Source organism: Podarcis melisellensis, assembly GCF_964234715.1.
Source record: "Podarcis melisellensis genome assembly, chromosome: 13".
Classification (NCBI taxonomy): Eukaryota; Metazoa; Chordata; class Lepidosauria; order Squamata; family Lacertidae; genus Podarcis; species Podarcis melisellensis.
This window is the reverse complement of record NC_138545.1, coordinates 36,792,364-36,810,025: the sequence shown is the minus strand read 5'-3', so window position 1 is coordinate 36,810,025 and position 17,662 is coordinate 36,792,364. Positions and strand designations below refer to the sequence as shown.

At 45.1% G+C, this 17,662-nt stretch overlaps 1 protein-coding gene across 1 annotated transcript; it reads left to right on the top strand.

Moving 5' to 3' along the window:
• Nucleotides 1-2,711: 2,711 nt before the first annotated feature.
• On the top strand, nucleotides 2,712-13,691 carry LSM12 (LSM12 homolog). The gene is made up of 5 exons (XM_081886653.1): nucleotides 2,712-3,074; nucleotides 5,914-6,047; nucleotides 7,816-7,925; nucleotides 10,788-10,914; nucleotides 11,525-13,691. The coding sequence occupies exons 1-5, from the start codon at nucleotides 2,954-2,956 to the stop codon at nucleotides 11,615-11,617; spliced, it is 585 nt and encodes a 194-aa protein (XP_081742779.1). The 5' UTR covers nucleotides 2,712-2,953; the 3' UTR covers nucleotides 11,618-13,691.
• The last annotated feature ends 3,971 nt before the right edge of the window (nucleotides 13,692-17,662 follow it).

Genomic DNA, 17,662 nt, shown 5'->3' with positions numbered 1-17,662 from the left:
GAATTATCACACTGGCCAGGTGATGCAATCAGTGACCATTATCAGGCATCTTGTCAGACAGGAGACAAGACACACTCTCAAATTTCTGTTGTCTTTCTGTGACAACTCTCAAATTTCTGTGACACTCTCAAATTTCTGTTGTCTTTCTGTGTATGATGCCTCTTGGGTGGTCTTTGGCTAAGGGGCTGGGCAATTTCTAAAGTCGTTGAAAGTTATTGGATCCCTTTGTTCTGGGTCCTCACCCCCTTGCAAGGGGTGGAGATGCTGTTGCAACAGAAAAATAAAGATCTTCCTTGCTTTCCCTTGTTCCTGCCTCCACTCAGTTTTCTCTGATCAATGCTTTATTATATTGCATTTAATAGTTTGCATTTTTCCTTCTGCCTGTTTTGCTTTAACTGTACCATTTTGGTGCCTTCTAGGAATTGGTGCACGCAGGCAAAGGAGCAGGATTTAACCTGTGCACCCGATAGCCCTTCCTTGGATCTACTTCCAAGCAAACATGGTTAGGATTGTACCGTTACTCTATAACTGTGCATAGAAGAAAGGCCTCTGGTATCATGATAAGAATTCTAAGGTCTCAAAAATAACATATATGTTCATAAGTGCACAAGGTAAACACACATGTGTAAGTAGATAAACCACATCTGAAATAGTACAGAAGAGCAATCCTGAAGCCATCTTGGCTCTCCTAAAAACTCTAAATGTTTCCTCTGCAAATAAAGTATATTTGGGAAACCTTTCCCAATAGTCCTTTCATTTACAAATAGTTCAAATCCTGTCTTGAGGGTGTGTTGAATAGGACAAGCCTGTGACCTGGATTCCAGAACTGAGGTATTTACCATCTCAAAAGGATGGACACACTGGCCAGGTAATGCAATCAGTGACTATTATCTTGTCAGACAGGAGACAAGACACACCCTCAAATTTCTGTTGTAGACCATCTCTTTTGGTGTATGATGCCTTTTGAGTGGTCTTTTGTTAAGGGTTTGGGCGATGTCTATAGTCTTTAAAGGTTCCCGCACACTTTGTTCTTGCTCCTTAACTCTTTGTGTGTGGGGGGTGGGGGGGAGACACTGTTGCCACAGAAAAATAAAAGTTTTTCCTTGCTTTCACTGCCTCCATCCAATTTCCCCTGACCAATAAAGGACTTAGGGGACATTGAATCCCTTAATGGAGAGTTGAGCTGTAAGAGCCAACCCCATTCTCTCTCCCCCCCCCCCCATAAAAGTCTGAACTTCACTGAAATTTGCTCCCTAGTGAGCAGGGCATTTTACTATCTGAGGCGAACCACAAAATGGCATCTCCTTCCCCACCAGGGACTAAGGGGTGGGTGAAGATCTATATCAGGAACAAGGGGGGGAGTGAGGAATAAAAATCACATGTGGATCTGCTGCTCCTACATACTTTGCAGACTTGACCTTGCCTCACCTGCTAGTAAGCTGTGAAAAGTGGCTGGGGAAACACAGCCAGAAGGGCGGGGTATAAAGAAATAATTAATTATTATTAGGGGTGCAGCCAGAGCGCCACACAACCTACCCACACTTATAAGGACGCAGAGCCAACAGTCCATATTCACTTGCATTTATCAAACTCCTACAGTGCCCTGCTGCAAAATCCCTCGAGGCACGGTGTAGCCAGGGTGGGCAGGGCTGGATTGAGGTCTGATGAGGCCCTAAGATACTGAAGGTGATGGGGCCCTTTATATGTCCAGCTGTCCTTTGTCAACACCCAGCCCTACAAAGAGGTTCCTCATGAGGCCGGAGGAACACCACCCGGCTATTGTTTTATTTATTGATTGATTTAATATGCTGTAAACTGCTTTGAGGTTTTTATTAAAAATATAAAGCGGTATAAAAATTGATAATTAAACAAACCAACAAACCGTCACTTTTTTGTGTTGAATATATGCTATATGGTAATTTATGGACCTAATAGGTATCGAAAGCCATTTGCACATAACACAATATGTATTTTATCAAAGTAATTGTTACAACCAGTCCATGCAGAATGTAGGCACCCTATATATAGAAATGAGCAAACCAGTGATATTTTAGGGAGCAGACTACACAACACAAAACACTGTTGCTGTATGTAGGTTTTATTTTATTTGTTTTTTTATCTTTTGTTTTGGAAATGTACATCCAGTTTTTCCCCCTTTAATTTTGGGGGGGCCCTCCAAGAGGGTGGGGCCCTAAGCTATAGCCTGTTTAGCTGCCTCCCCTAAATCAAGCAAATAAATATATAAAAAATACTTAACTAAAGCTCCCCACCCCCCCAACACCAATCCTGCCTCTGACCTCAGGGTGGGCCACCGCGCTTCTAACCCTCCCTCTGCCCAGCTCCACCTCCTGGGCATCCCATACACAACCTCGGGACCCAAAGCCGCGCTATTGCACGGCGGGGTCGGACTAGATGACCCTTGGGTGTCCCCCCTCTCCCGATTCTACCATTGACTAGGCTTCTCCTCCTCCCCCCGCCCTCCTGACGTCGCCTCGCCCCGCCCAGCCACCCACGCACGCACCGCGCGAGTTCTACTCCCTTGTCTCCCCTCTCCCGAACGTTGGTGGAGCCTCCCCTCCCCTCTCCGTGACCAGCCAATCGCCTTCTCCTTACGCGGTGACGTTGTTTGCGTGCGTGGGTGCGAGAGGGGGGTCCGACCGAGCGACGCACAGGCGGGGCCTCCGTCGCCTTGGCCACTCCTCGTCTTCCCTCCTCCTCCTCCGCCTCCTTTTTTTTTTCCGCCTAGGCTGACCCAGCCAGGCGGGCTGAAAGGAGGCGAGCAGGCGCCCTGGGCCCGGCTTGGCGCGCCGGGTGGAGTCTCGGCGCCCCCTTTCCCCCCTCCCTCCTTTCCCTCCGGCTCCCACCCCCTCGGCAGAGGCTGCTGAGGCGCAGCGGGGGCGCGAAGGGTGCCGCCGCCTCCACCTCCGCCGCCGCAGCCTGGGCCTGAAACAAGATGGCGGCCCCGGGCGAGTACTTCAGTGTGGGCAGCCAGGTGTCGTGCCAGACTTGCCAGGAGCAGCGGCTGCAGGGCGAGGTGGTGGCCTTCGACTACACCAGCAAGATGCTGGCGCTCAGTATCCTGCTGCTTGCGTGGAAGTGGTGGGGCGGGTGGGGGCATGGCGAGGGCTGGTTGCCGGGGCCCTGGCCTGGCGCTCAGGGAAATGGGGCTGGTGGATGTTCGCGGGGAGGGAGGAGGCACGTGAGGTTTCCTCGGTCGGCCTGATCTGGGGGAGTCGGGGGGGGGTTGTGTTTGGGAAGCTTGAGGTTTGGCTGGGGGGTGGCGGTGTAGGGAACCCAGAGACGGAGGGAAACCGCCGGCGTGGTTTTTTGGGGGGGGCGGCGGGGAGAGAAATAGATTTTGGGGGGGGGGGTACTTGTTAGCAAAAAAGGGAGTGTATGCGTGTGTGTGTGTTTATACATGTGTGTGTGTGTATATGTTCAATATATATATATATGTGTGTGTTATATTAAATAGATCTAAAGAGATATGGGTATATTTTGCTGCCTGGAGGGTGTATCTTGCCTCTCGTGAGCCACAGGGACCTCGAGACTGAAGGGAGGTGGGGAATAATCCTGTTTTGTTTGTTTTTCCAATGGAGGATTAGGGAAGCTTGCTAGGTGAAATCTAGGAAAGGGAAACTTAAAAGGGTGTTCCTGGGCATGAGCGAAAATGAAAGCTGGTGGCGGCCTTATTGAGAGAAGGAAGGCTGAAGTGGGAATTGGAGCTGGGGTGGTGGGATGTGTCAGAAAACAGCTTTTTGGTGTGTAGAAAAAGAGGCCAGGGCAGGATTTTTAGTGATCCAAGTGTTGGAATATCCCCATATTACGAAAGATGGGGAAAGCCCCTCTGAACTTGACTCAGGGCTGCCGCATGGAGGCATGTGCTTCAGGTGATTTCTCAACACTTGGTGGGTAGTATAGCCTGAATTTGCGGCCTGAACCCGCTGAAAAACGTGTTTGAAATGAAATGAACCTTTTCTATGATAGACAACGACTTGCACATATTAAGGTTAATCTAAAATACTTAACATGGCTGTCCTAAAGTAATGCATGTGTATGCTACAAACATGCTGATTAGGTTTGGGATATGTATTAACTGCCCACAGTGATGCCAGTTGAGATAAGGTTAGTGCTGAAGAAGGGTTGATGTGTTCCTTACAAAGCCCCTGGGGTCTGAGTTGAGCACATTCAGGCAGCAACAATAAACAGGGCCTAAAATGTAGTTGGCCCAAAAAATGTCTCTGGAACCAAGATAAGGATTTGGTGAACTTGATGCACCTGGGGCCAGGGAGGAAGTTTTGATGCTGGATTATGTTGCTGCACATGTTTATTGGGGAATTTTTAGAGCTTTGGTTCTGGATAGCATCCCTGGGAAATGTTAAGATCGATGTACCGTAGCTTCTTTCTCCATGCTGGCAATAAGGGGGGGGTGTAAGTGGGGAATGTTTTTCTTGCATATTAGAAGTCCATTGTGACCATTCAGACATGAAAGGGTGATTGCATGCTTCCCCTCGCTCTCAAGCCCTGCTTTAACTGTAGTTATGTGTTTCATTGTCACCAGTTGTTGACTGTAGTTAATATAAATGCAGATGTACTACTTGACCACATGGTTAAGGCACGCAGGGGAATTTGAGCTAGAAATAGGGAGAGGCAATATGCAATAATCTCAATTTTGTCTGTATGGACATTGTGCCATTGTACCTAAAGTAGATTCCCTAGGCTATAAAGCATATTGGGCTTAGGTACTTAAGCTTTTGTTGGTTCCCAATTGCAAGAATCCATCACTTTGCAAATTGTGATGCCAGGGCAGGGTGCCTCATATATGTGTCTGTTGTTGAGAGCCCAGTTAAGTGTTCATGCTTTGAGCTTGGCATATGTCCTCTGTTTCTAGAAGTTGGGTTTATAAAATTCTACGTGGTCTCGGAAAGGCGGGTATGAAAAAGGTTCTCACCTTGCCCCGTAATAAGAACCTGCTGTCATCCAATGGAAAGCTGAGGCTTTGGACAGAGCAAGGGAAGGACTATTTTGCACAGTTCATAGTTAACTAAGGAAGTCTCTAACACAAAATGTGGTAACCTCTAGCTTAGCTTTAAAACAAGGTTTTAAAATGATGGGTAAGCCCATCAGTGGCTACTAATCTTAATGGCTGTATATTACACCCAGGGTCATTCAGTGAAGCAGAATCGTTCAGAGGCAACATGATTTTCAGTAGTGGTTTCTGGGGAATAAGGGTGGGAGAGAACTGTTGCCTTCCTGTCCTGTTTGTGGGCTTTGTGTTGAACCACTGTGGGAAATGGCATGCTGGACTTTAAAGGTCTGTGTCCTGAATGCAGCAGGGGCCTGCCTTATAAGTAACACTGCCGTGCGTGTTCTGGGTTATTTGACTGCAGCCGTGCAAATAAAAACATCCCAAAGCCATTTGCACCAGTATATCTCTGGGTAGTTTGAATGGCGAGACTAGCAAGCTGCAAAAGGAACTAATACCAGCAGTCTTTTGGGTACCTAAAAAAGTGCCCAGTACTTTGAACATTCATATTTTACCTGTTCCTATGTTTTGTGTTCACATCCCAGGGATGTAAATTTGTCATGAATTAGGAGTGAGCCAACCCTTCTCTGGCGGTTCTGTAGACAGGATAGTGTTGCTTTGTGGTAACATGTTACAGTAATATGTTACCTATTGTAACATGCTCCCTATATTGTTGCACAGAAAGTTTACAACAGCTTCACCTGTAGAGCAGCTGGCCATAAACTTCAAGCATGAAACTCATGCAGGGACTACAAACATCCTTGGAAGTGGATCTTTGCAATTAGGCATTACATGGGTAAACACTCTTCCTTCAAATGGTATTTGTTCTTTGAGCTGTTGAATTATATATTTTTTGGATTTGTTTCCTTAACGATCTTTTCCTCCAGAATGCCCTTCGTCAAGTGGCAAACCTAACCACGCAGATATCTTGCTTATAAACCTACAGTACGTTTCAGATGTGAAAATAATTAATGACCGTACAGAAACCCCCCCACCTTTAGCTTCTCTCAATGTTAGCAAGGTAAGCATCCTTTTTGGAGGTAGGTTTTCCTGCCAATTAGAGTACTGGAGCATGTTTAACACCTGTAACAGCATGACATTCTCTATTTATTTAACCAAGCTGGCTGCTTTGTAAATTTCAGCATGGCATGGTTAGCCATATTGTGGTCCTTTGGTTGGTGCAATGAACCCATCCATATGCCTCTTTTTATACTATATCAAACATTTTTTAAGAGAGTTCAGAATTGCCAAGGGAGTGTCTGTAACTGGTTACAGTGAAAAGAAAATTAAATAAAACAGCCCTTGCTTTAAACAATGGTGAACTTAAGTTTGGAGAGTTGTATCTGGTTTAGCTGATGCCTTTTAGTTAGGATACAGGTTTCTCATCTACCTGTATCCCCATCATGGGCAGCCTCACATCTACAAGATTGTAGTTACTGTTTATTTCTTAGCACCCCTTCTCCACCCCTGTAAGACTGTGTCCTGCAAAGTGACCCAGTATTGAGCTTCTTCACTCTCCCTTACAAACTCCCAGCTCTGGTTACCTTGGTGTGGAAGCAATTGAAAAAAGAATTGCAAGAGCCATGAGAAGAGACTCAGGTTTTGTGTAGTGGCTAGAGGTTCCCCAAGACTTGCCCTTCTACACATGGTTTATTTAGGGCTGGAATGTGGAAGGATGAAAGAAAGCTCCCATACACATGCATCTTGCTCACTCTCATGAATGTAAATCTCCTCACCGTACACAGTTTAAAAGGCAATGGACTGTATCATGAGAGTAGAAATAGCACATTGGCTTAAGAGCAAAGCCATTTGGCCTTCCAAAAAGAGGAGTGAGTTAGGGCAAACAAAATGGGTGCTGTATCATGCTGAAATACTTTCTCTCTCCCCTCCTATAATGTTTACTGCCTTTCAGGCTTGTCTGTACAGTGTTATAATTTTGCTAAGTGCGTTTGCCCATCCTGGCTCTCGCATCTGTTGGGAGGAAAACCTCTGCCCCCATTATGGAGGATTCCTCATCACTGGCATGTGTTGTTCAAAAAACAGAATATGTCAACTTAAAAGCATGTTCTCTATACTTGGGGATATTAAGTAATTAAGATATTAAATCTGTTCGACTTCCAAAACGGTCGAAAATCAAATTGCAGCTTCTGATTGGCTGCAGGAAGCTCCTGCAACCAATCAGAAGCTGCAGAAGCCTTGTTGGATGTTCGTCTTCCAAAAATAATCCGCAAATCATTAAAATTTATGACATTTGGGAGCCAAAATGTTCAGGAACTAAGCTGTTCAAAAACCAAGGCATGTCTGTATGTATTTCAGGCTAGTTCATAACCCAAGTTCTACCACAAATTTCACTACAGTGTAGTGTAATGGATTGTGTTTGTTTACCCAGTTCCTCTACTTTCATTAATAAAAATCTAATTACTTCCAAAGGTTGTGATTTCCATAGAGCAGGCACCCCCAAACTCGGCCTTCCAGATGTTTGGGACTACAATTCCCACCATCCCATACCACTCGTCCTGTTAGCTAGGGATGATGGGAGTTGTGGTCCCAAAACATCTGGAGGGCCGGGTTTGGGGGTGCCTGTCAGAGAGCTACTGTGTGCTTTGCATCATTGAGGGCTGGGTACACAAGAGGCTGGGGCGTGTCTGCTCATGAGATGGAATATGTTGCATCCCCTGTCATGCAAAAATTGTTTTCCTTCAAATAGAACTGTGTTTGAGGCTTAGAGTGTCTTCAGCCATTTGCGATCCAAGATTAAGATATCTGCATTTCTGATATCTCCTTTCCAGCTTGCGAACAAAGCACGGATGGAGAAGGAAGAAAAGCTGAGCCAGGCATATGCAATTAGTGCTGGGGTCTCATTGGAAGGACAGCAGCTTTTCCAGACTATACACAAGACGTAAGTATTAGGGATGGGAAGGAAAAATGTGGAGTTAGAAGGCAGCTGGGGAGGGGCAGGGACCTGAATGCAATTACTAAATGCAGAAATCACTGTCAAATGCATCCACCCATTGCCAAGTTATGTGGTTCTACCAGATGGTAATAGAAGTTTTTTCCCCATGTTTTCCTTACTTTTTTAATTCTTTGAAAACCTGTTTGCCTGTGGCCAGTCAAAGCAGAACGTGCTAGGTAGCTAATTTATTCAGAGTGCATATAACTTTGATTACTGTAGTGTAGATTGTCCTTTAATGCAACACAGACATGGTCCTGGCTCACGTGGCTTGCATCAGGGGTCCCAAGAAGACTAATAGATTTGGGTCTCCAGCTGTTTTTGGACTACAGCTTCCATCATTCCTAGCTAGCAGGGCCAGTGGGCAGGGATGATGGGAACTGTAGTCCAAAAACAAGTGGGGACCCAAGTTTGAGAAACACTGCTCTAGACCAATAAGGATACTTTGAACACTGAAAAGAGTCTTCTAGGGAGGATGATAATATGAAATTTGACCAGCTGTTGCATTTGTCTTGCTACATGGATGGTCTGAATAGCGCTCCATGAGGCTTATAGTTCTTCGCTAATGAAAAGTTTTGTGTCTAACATCTTGATCTGCATGACTTGTGTGTAAACCCCCACTACAAAATGTAACCCAGTGAACAGAAATCAATCTTGGGGGTTTTTTTTGGGGGGGGTGTTCCTGTATTTCAAAAAGCGTATAAGAGTGATACACAGTGTAATAACACACTCATGAAAACTTGAATCACATGCACTTTTTAATGTTATTTACATATACAGATGCTGTGTTTAGAATCTGCTGTGCATGTAAATAATGCAGTTTAATGTATGTTAATAAATAAGGCTTGCTAATTCATTGGAATTCAATGAAAGAGAGATCACTGAGTATGGTAAAACAGTTGGTGGATTCAGTAAGAATGCTTTTCCATTAAGCAGTAAAATACATCCGTAAACAAACCAAATACAATAGGTACAGCGGAAAAGAAGCAGCTGTAACCTGATGAATAGCATTATCAATATTCCTAAGTACCATGCTTATTTATCATAGATTCCAAAATACACCTTCCTGTCTGACAGGCTTCTAGAATTGCCTCTTAATCATAACAGAGGCCATGCTAGAAATAGTGCTCAGTTTCTAGACACCTCCTCATATGTGATAAGTTCTGAAAAGTTATTGAAATGTATTACCAGTGAAGGTTTTATAACTGTTTATAAAACAGTTTGTAGTTAAAATACCTTAAACACTTGCTTTCCCCCCAAGAATAATTTAATATGGTCTAATCTCTGTAGCTCTGCAAAGTTTTGAGTAAAATAATGCAATGTTGTATATCAGCTAATACTATATTGCAATTCAAGAGAAAGAGGATTGCTTAGACTAGTCTACTATATTTTGAAACACCAACTTGGAATACGAGCTTTTTAAAAAAAAAATCAGTTAATTGAGGCTATAAACCTGGAAAGGAAATATGGGCCCCTTTTCAGCTTTGCTTATTATATTAAATGCTTGCTGCAAATTGAGTTATTGTTTGTTGTGGATTAGTCTGGAAACCTGTTGTTTTTTTTAAATTTTCCTTAGCCATGGAATGATATGTCTGGCGATAATCAGTTTCTTTCTGCTGACAGTCCTTGAAATAAGTTCACATAGATGATTTCAAGTAAACAACTCTCCCCTGCTGGCAGGAGGAAACTTCAGCAAATTGAGTGCTAATAACTGCTGAACAAAGCTCTGGACTGATCACCAGAGAAGTAATTTCCTAGCCCTATTTATGTGTTACCCGGTGTAGGACACCTGCACGATGAAGCAGGTCTGTGTTGGTGTGTTGCCCCTGGCACTTCATCCCTTGGCCAGCCATGCTGCCTGACATCTTTGCATTGAGTGCAGATGTCAGAGGGGCTGCTGTGCACAAACAGCTGCTTGTGTATAGGGGCTCCATGTCATATGCCTGAACTGTCATATGCCTCCCAACAGTCTCCTAAACCTATAGTTTTTATAATGCCAAAGGATGCACAGTCTTGGACTCTGGAGTCTTGTCTGGGAGGCATTTCCACCACTGAGGTGTCCACTGGAAACTCTTCTTTGTTCCCTTGCCATCTGAACATGGCACTTAGAACTTGGAGCAGCAATGGACTATAGCATGGGTAGGCAAACTAAGGCCCGGGGGCCGGATATGACCCAATTGCTTTCTAAATCCGGTCCGCAGACGGATTTAGAATCCACAGGAATCAGCGTGTTTTTACATTAGTAGAATGTGTCCTATTATTTAAAATGGATCTCTGGGTTATTTGTGGGGCATAGGAATTCGTTCATATATTTTTTTCCCAAATATAGCCTGGCCCCCCCACAAGGTCTGAGGGATAGTGGATCGGCCCCCTGCTGAAAAAGTTTGCTAACCCCTGGACTATAGGAAATGAAGTACTTTTAATTGGACTAGGATTGGTGGATTGGGGATGTTGTACTCTGCTCTTTGAAATCCACATATGCAGGATCCTTTCGTGGTCTACCACAGCCTGATTTCTTTAGTCTTTTGTCCTGGCCCCATTCCCTCTGTTTATAAAGTCTCATGGTCTCCCACTGCCTTCTCTGGCGTTCTTATATTAATGTAAACCATGACCGGTTCAAGCCCCCATTTCTGCGCAGTGTCATCATGGTACTGGTACTACAATAATGCTAAAGAGGAAGGCATTGGGGTAGCTGCATGGCAGCTCTTAACCACCTACTTCCCTCTTTGTAGTTTTGCTTTTCAGTAACTTAAGTTTTTTTGTGTTGTTACTGTTTTTGGTAAAAATTGAACCCTTTGTTGCTTCCTGCAGTATTAAAGATTGTAAATGGCAAGAGAAGAATATAGTCGTGATGGAAGAAGTTGTCATTGCCCCTCCATACCAAGTGGAAAACTGTAAAGGCAAAGAGGGGAGTGCCCTAAGTCATGTACGCAAAATAGTAAGTAGACCGATGCCTCTGGACTGTGGGAGGGCAGGAGGAAAGAGCTATGACTCAAAAGACTGACTCAAGTTGTACCAGCATCCATACTCTGTATTGAATTGCCCAGGCCTCCCACCTGCCCTCAACATTCGCTGCTAGGTTTTGTTTGGCTAAAGATGTCCTTTTGTCCCAATTGCATGCTGTTTCTTTGGTGAGATGGAGAGTGGTTTAAAACCTGGACTATTGATTCTGTCCGTAAAACAGAATGGAATTTCCATTGTGGTAAAAGTTGGATTTCCAGTGTGTTCCATTCAAGCTAACTTTGGACAGTGGCAACATCATATTGGCACCTTTGTGTGCATGTGTGTGCGCGCATTCCCAGAATGCACTTTTGCCCGTGTGGCAGTGGAGTGGGGAGGCACGTACGCTCTGGCCCGGGGTGGACTTCAAAGCCTTGGTCTCTGCTGTTTGTGCAGTCGCGGGAAGAAGAGTCGTCATTGGCTATAGGCTACCTTGTAAATCCCGCCGTAGCCTGCGGTTCAGCTAAGGTCATTCACCATTAGATTTCTTGATATGGGGCCTGCTGCGTCCGGCCGGCACTAACGCCCTTGCCTCCTTCTCCACCCAGGTCGAGAAACATTTTAGAGATGTCGAAAGCCAAAAGGTGATGCAGCGTTCACAAGTCCAGCCAACACAGAAGGAAAGCGCCCTCTCGTCCTGAGTCCCACCTGCCCTTCCTGGTTGCTACAGATTGCTCCTGCGGGGGGTGGGGGTGGGGGGAGCCCTTCCAACACGCAGCAGCAGATGATACAGACTTCTTCAAAATGAGGTCGGGGGAGGGCAGGGGGGGTCCACTTCTATTTTGTGGCGGCCCTTAATGATGGGACCCACAGCTTCTGAACTTTAGACTTCAAAAAAAACAAGAGAATAATTTAAAAACTCATTCATTACTTGACTAACAGACTCTTTACTTTTTTGCCCACCCGGTTCCTCCCCCCAAACCCTAGAACAGTCAGCCGTCTTGTATTTGAGATTTTTCTCCCTCCCAGGTCATTTTTTTTTTATATATAGCTTAACTGAAATCAATTCCATACCGCCCCTCTTCCTCCTGAACCATAGGAGAATTCAGCTCCCCAGTTGTCCTATTAAAAAAAGAAATAGAGAAAAGAGGAAATAACAAGCTGACTGTGGTAATGTAATCGGGACCTTTGTGTGAGTGGCGATCTCTCGTTTGGTTTTTGTTTGCACAGGGCAAGGCTTGAATTAGCCTTATTTTTCTTATCTCGAAGTATATATATAATAAATATATATATATATAAAATGTCCTTTAAATATTTTCTGCTTCTTGCAGTACTCTGAACTGGGATCATGGCAGAAAAAACAAACAAACAACCCCACACATATCTCCATGCTGAACAATCAAGCCTTTCATTGTCAGTGTTCGTATGTGTAACTCTGGTAATCAGATGTATGCTGAAGTGAGGGCTTCAGCAGGCTATATACTCTTTGGAGGGCATGCACTTGAGTCGCAGGCTTCCTCCTCATGGTCTCGTCACTAGCTGAGCTTGTATGGTATCTTTCCAGACATGGCCTCTAATGATACCACCGGGTCGGCACTGTCCCTGACCACCAACACCGTACGGTAGAACTGTTGGGGTTGTTTTAGTCTTCCCAAAGGGCGTGGCAATTGGGAGATCAGATAATGCCATTTTCGTAGGCAGCTCCTTTGGTGCTCCGTAGGTAAAAATTACTTGGGTGGAGCTTATGAGTGATGGTGCTTGTTTGGCACCCTTGCGGCCCAACCAAGGGCTGGAGAGGCACTTGAGGGGTGGGGGCCGAGTCCACACATGGCAGCACTCAGCCCCCGTCTAACTGAACTGGCTCTTTCCTCTCAAATCCTGGCTGGGGAATTTCTAGTCCTCCAGATGCTGTTGGAACTACAGCTCCCATCATCCTTTGCTATTGGCCATGCTGGCTGGGTGTGATGATGGGAATTGGGAGTCCGATAAATCCTGGAGAGCCACGGGTTCCTCGCTCTGGTCTTAAATATTCCCATTTAGGAAACAGTCAGCCTGCCTGGCATCTTTTACCATGCTACCGTGCAGCATAGTTAAGTGAATCCTTTTGGATTTGACTGGTGCAGGTTGGGTGCTCCCATTTCCCTTGTGGCATTGCCATGTGATATTTGAATCCTTGAAGCGATGTAAGTGCCACTGTGAAAATGGCTGTCTGCTGTAGCCCCTCTGTTTTGACTCTAATTGAGATCAGGTGCAGAAGTGGTTTTGTGTGGAGGATTCAAATATGCTGGTGTGCTGCTACTTTGGGGGCAGGCGGGGTAACGATTCGCCTCACCCCTGTGAGTAGTGCAGTAACTATTTGCAGAATACAGCCTGCTTTTCAAGAGGGGTTAAATTCTATTGTACGCATTCAAACCATATTGCTATAACGCATTCTGGAGTTTTCCTATCGACTTTAACCTCAAAAATCCCAGTTTTAGATTTGCCTGCATTTCATCTCTCAGTCTGGGTGCTCTCCTTGTCCTTCATAAACGCCCTTGCCTTAGAAATATGTTCTCGAAAGTAAATAACTCTTGAACATGGGCATAAAGGTGAACTTACAAATGATTTTTTTTTTGCCATGATCTCTTTCCCCCTTTCCCCTTTTTTGTTTTGTTTTTTAAAACAAATGGATCAAAATTTAAATAATTCAAGCCCTGCCTTTCAGAATGGAGGGATTTTTTTTTTTAGTATTGTCTAGCAAAACCAATAAAAACCCAGAATTTTTTTAACCATCAAGCAAGCATTTGTGTTGGTGGGTTTTTTGTCTTTAAGGGCAGATGGTGTTTGCGGAAGGAGGGGTTGAATTTGGGGTCAAGAACCAGAACATTATTGGAGTGTCGGTGGATACACCTCTCCTGTGAAATCTCGCGTGGCAGCATTAGCCCTCTTATCTCCATACGTAGTAACTCGGGTGGCTATGTGCCAGATGTTGCCTTTTTACACACTGGATACATCAGATCTATTCTTCCATAAACCGGAATGCATTGCTGGGTGCAGTCGTACCTTGGTTTTTGAACAGCTTAGTTCCCAAACGCTGCAAAGCCGGAAGTGACTGTTCCGGTTTGTGAACTATTTTTGAAAGCCGAAAGTCCGACAGGACTTCCGTGGCTTCCGATTGGCTGCAAGAGCTTCCTGTAGCCAATTGGAAGCCGCACTTTGGTTTTCGAATGTTTTAGAAGTAGAACAGACTTCGGGAACGGATTCCATTCGACCTCCAAGGTACTACTGTGTTTCGCTTAGTATGGGTAGGTTAGTTAACATTTCCATTCTTGATGGCTGCGAATTAAACAGTAAATTCAGCCCTCACCAGTGGATCGTAAGTGACAAGCAGAAAACCAAGGCTTCGGAATACAAACCAGACCTGACTTCATATACGCTCCTGGGCAATCACTGAAATTGTGCAGTGGGTGAGCTGTTAAGTTTTGGTGTCTCCAGGTCTGTTCTGGTTGTGCCTTGTTTGTGCATCACTCCCTTTTTAAACAATTGGAGAAATTGATCTCTTCCCCAGGAGGCCATCCGTCTGAAAACACTTGCACGGCACGGGGAGGCGGGGTGTTAGAGCTAACATCACGTCTCAACCGTTTTCAATGGCAGTTCTGGATCAGGCCCAAGGATAGTCGTCACTGTAACATTTACAATGCAGCCCACTAGTAAGCTCCAGTTCCCACTCTTTCCCTATTCTCTGAAGGGGTTTAAACACACACAAAAACACAACCCACCACTTTGCTCTGCTGGTAAATGCTGAATTGTTAGGGTGTGTGTGTGAATGACTCTGGGGAAGGCAGTGGGACTTATTTGGCTTGTGGGAAAGTTTCATAATCATCTACATTGAGTTCACATCGACAAGCAACTTTCAGTTCGGCAGTAAATCTTGTCCACGCAGGAGGGAGCTGGTGTTGACCGTTCACAGCTAAAGGGCCCATATTACATATCCATTTTATGCAATCGAAATGAATTCCATTTTTACTTGAGAGACTGCAGAGCAAATCCGATAAGAATGAGAGCACTTGTTTGATTAAAGCAGGATGCATCAGCTGTGTGAACATGGATAAGAAATTTGACATCTTGATCGCTTTGGTTTTTAAACTTTGGGGATGGAAGAAGCCTCAAACCAGCATTTGATTAAGCGATACCACTAAGGGAGCAGTGGCAGAAGCTCATATCTTTCAGCCCTGGCAGGTTTGTTTTCTTTTCCAACTGAAAGAGTGATAAGTATCAAAAGCAGCATGTTCTTACCGTTCAATTCCTAACATAAAAGTGCTTCGCAGTCTCTGGTTTCGTCCTGAAACGCCATGCATTTTTAGATGTATATTTGAAAATGCCAAGTGGTGTAGAAACTAGAGATTTGGGCTTTTGGCAGTGTTAAATCTCTTCAAAAAAGAGAAAAATCTTGCCCTTTCAGACACAGCTCGCCATATTTTGGCTGTGTTGATGTAAGCAGTTTGATTTTAATGCACAGAACATGGGGATTTGATATCATTTCCCTTTTTACAAATATGGAAGTGAGTGGCTGATACCAGAACCATATGGGGAAGCTGCAAGAACACAGTCCTCCCAAATCTAGTTTTCAAGATACCACATCTTTTTATTTTGTAGCCGTAAGAATATTTATGGATCTTATGTTTTAGATGTTCACAGGTTAGAAATGAAGCTTCAGTTCCAACTATTGCTGTCAGTGCCAGCACACTCCTAAAGTAAGAGGATATCACTAATAAATAAAAATGGGAGGTGGAAACCCAAAGCCTTTGATGTACTGCAAAGATGGGAAATCAGCCAAAGAGACACATTCCATTCTGGGCAACTTCCCAAGGTCTGCATGACCTGTAGTAGGCAGGGCCAGAGGCAAAAAGAGATGGAAGATTAAATGCAAAAGTTACTTTTGTATGGAAGGCCGACTGCTGCATACCCACACTTCATTCTCCAGGCAGACAAGCAAGGTAGGTAAAAACATGCAGAATTTGAAACACAGCTGGAACGGTGCTGGTTTCAGAAAAGTTCTGTGGGACATGTCTAGAGGCCTGAAGGGTCTCGTTCAGCACTCAAAAGCTGAGGTTCCCCACACATGGAAAAACTGAATGCAATTCTCAAAATAGGACTGGTTTTGTGGTTTTTCAAGGGTAAGCCATCTTTGTTTCAGGCCAAAAGGGAAGAAGGGAACATGAGAGCTGCACAGATGGCAGAGGATGATAGAGCTGGATGAGCCGACGCTGTAGAAAAGGGGAAGGTCAAATCTATATGGAGGGCTATTAAAAAGAAACAAGAAGCTTGTGCAGAATCCAAGAATCTATTGAATGGGCTTGGTTTTTAATCTCATTGCAAGCCATGGGGCTACACCCGTTTCTAGCTTGGTATGCTTTTTCTCTTTTCATTAAAGACAGGTGAATCTTGCAAGGCAGTTCCATTCGCCTACTCGTTGCGAACCCTTGCTCTGCACTGGGATACATCATTAAGACGCTAGACTCCAGCATGAACGACATGACAACAAAGGCGTTCTAAAAATAAAAATGCTAAACTGGCGGCTGCTGCTTCATGCCTGCGTTGGTCCCTTGAAACAGGAATATGAATTATGTATTAGCAGTAGTATGGATGCTTGCATCAGGGAATCTCCCAATATGAAAGGGAGCGCGGAAAGATCTCTTGCTACAGGTGCATGATGCTTGATGAAACCATTGCAAGCAAAGTCAGGGGTGTGTGTCAATGACAGTCTACAACTTCCAGGCAGAGGACACCTGAGCAGCTGGACAGCACAAAAGCAGGCAGAACAACCATATTTTTTTAAAAAAATACCTTTGTACAGTAAGTAGTTTGTACATACTTGTACACCCTCCTTTCCCAGCAAGCAGTAGGCACGATCGGAGTCCAAGGGCACATTTCAGCCAGGCAAAAACACTCAAGGGGGCGTGGCAAAGTGGGGCATAGATTGAGGAGAGGTGAGTGCTGAGGGTCAGCTACAAAGCCTGGAGGACACATTTGGCCCTTGGATCCCCTTCCCCACATCTACAATATGGTGGGGGGGGGTAGTGAAACCTCTGGCACAGACTGGCATGGCATAGTATGACAAGTTGCTGCTGCAGTTTTCAGTCTAGCTTCTGTGAAGGAAGGGGAAACTGTCAGTTTCATGCAGGCCTAGGCTGAGGACCAGGAAAAGGTACTGAGAAATTGGGGGTGGGGGAGGAAGAGGAAGGGAGAATATGGGGTGGGGAGAAGCTGAAGAAAGTGTAGGTAAAGGTAAAGGGACCCCTGACCATTAGGTCCAGTCGTGACCGACTCTGGGGTTGCGGCGCTCATCTTGCTTTATTGGCCAAGGGAGCCGGCGTACAGCTTCCGGGTCATGTGGCCAGCATGACTAAGCTGCTTCTGGCAAACCAGAGCAGCGCACGGAAACAGCGTTTACCTTCCCGCCGGAGTGGTACCTATTTATCTACTTGCACTTTGATGTGCTTTCGAACTGCTAGGTTGGCAGGAGCAGGGACCGAGCAACGGGAGCTCACTCCGTTGCGGGGATTCGAACCGCCAACCTTCTGATCGGCAAGTCCTAGGCTCTATGGTTTAACCCACAGTGCCACCCGTGTCCCTCTCAGCAAACCACCATAAAAGGAAGTGAGAGGAAATTGTTAGGGTATAGCACTAGGCAGCTGTGACAGTCAAACTGAGTATCAGAATCAGAAACACACCAGAGTCCATAAATCTTGTTGCTCAGGCAAGTT

Excerpts from the sequence above, each read along its gene's own strand:
- LSM12 (XM_081886653.1), top strand. The coding sequence starts at position 2,954 with ATGGCGGCCCCGGGCGAGTACTTCAGTGTGGGCAGCCAGGTGTCGTGC. Across the intron at positions 7,926-10,787 it reads TTCCAGACTATACACAAGAC|TATTAAAGATTGTAAATGGC; the intron begins GTAAGTATTAGG and ends TGCTTCCTGCAG. Across the intron at positions 10,915-11,524 it reads TAAGTCATGTACGCAAAATA|GTCGAGAAACATTTTAGAGA; the intron begins GTAAGTAGACCG and ends TTCTCCACCCAG.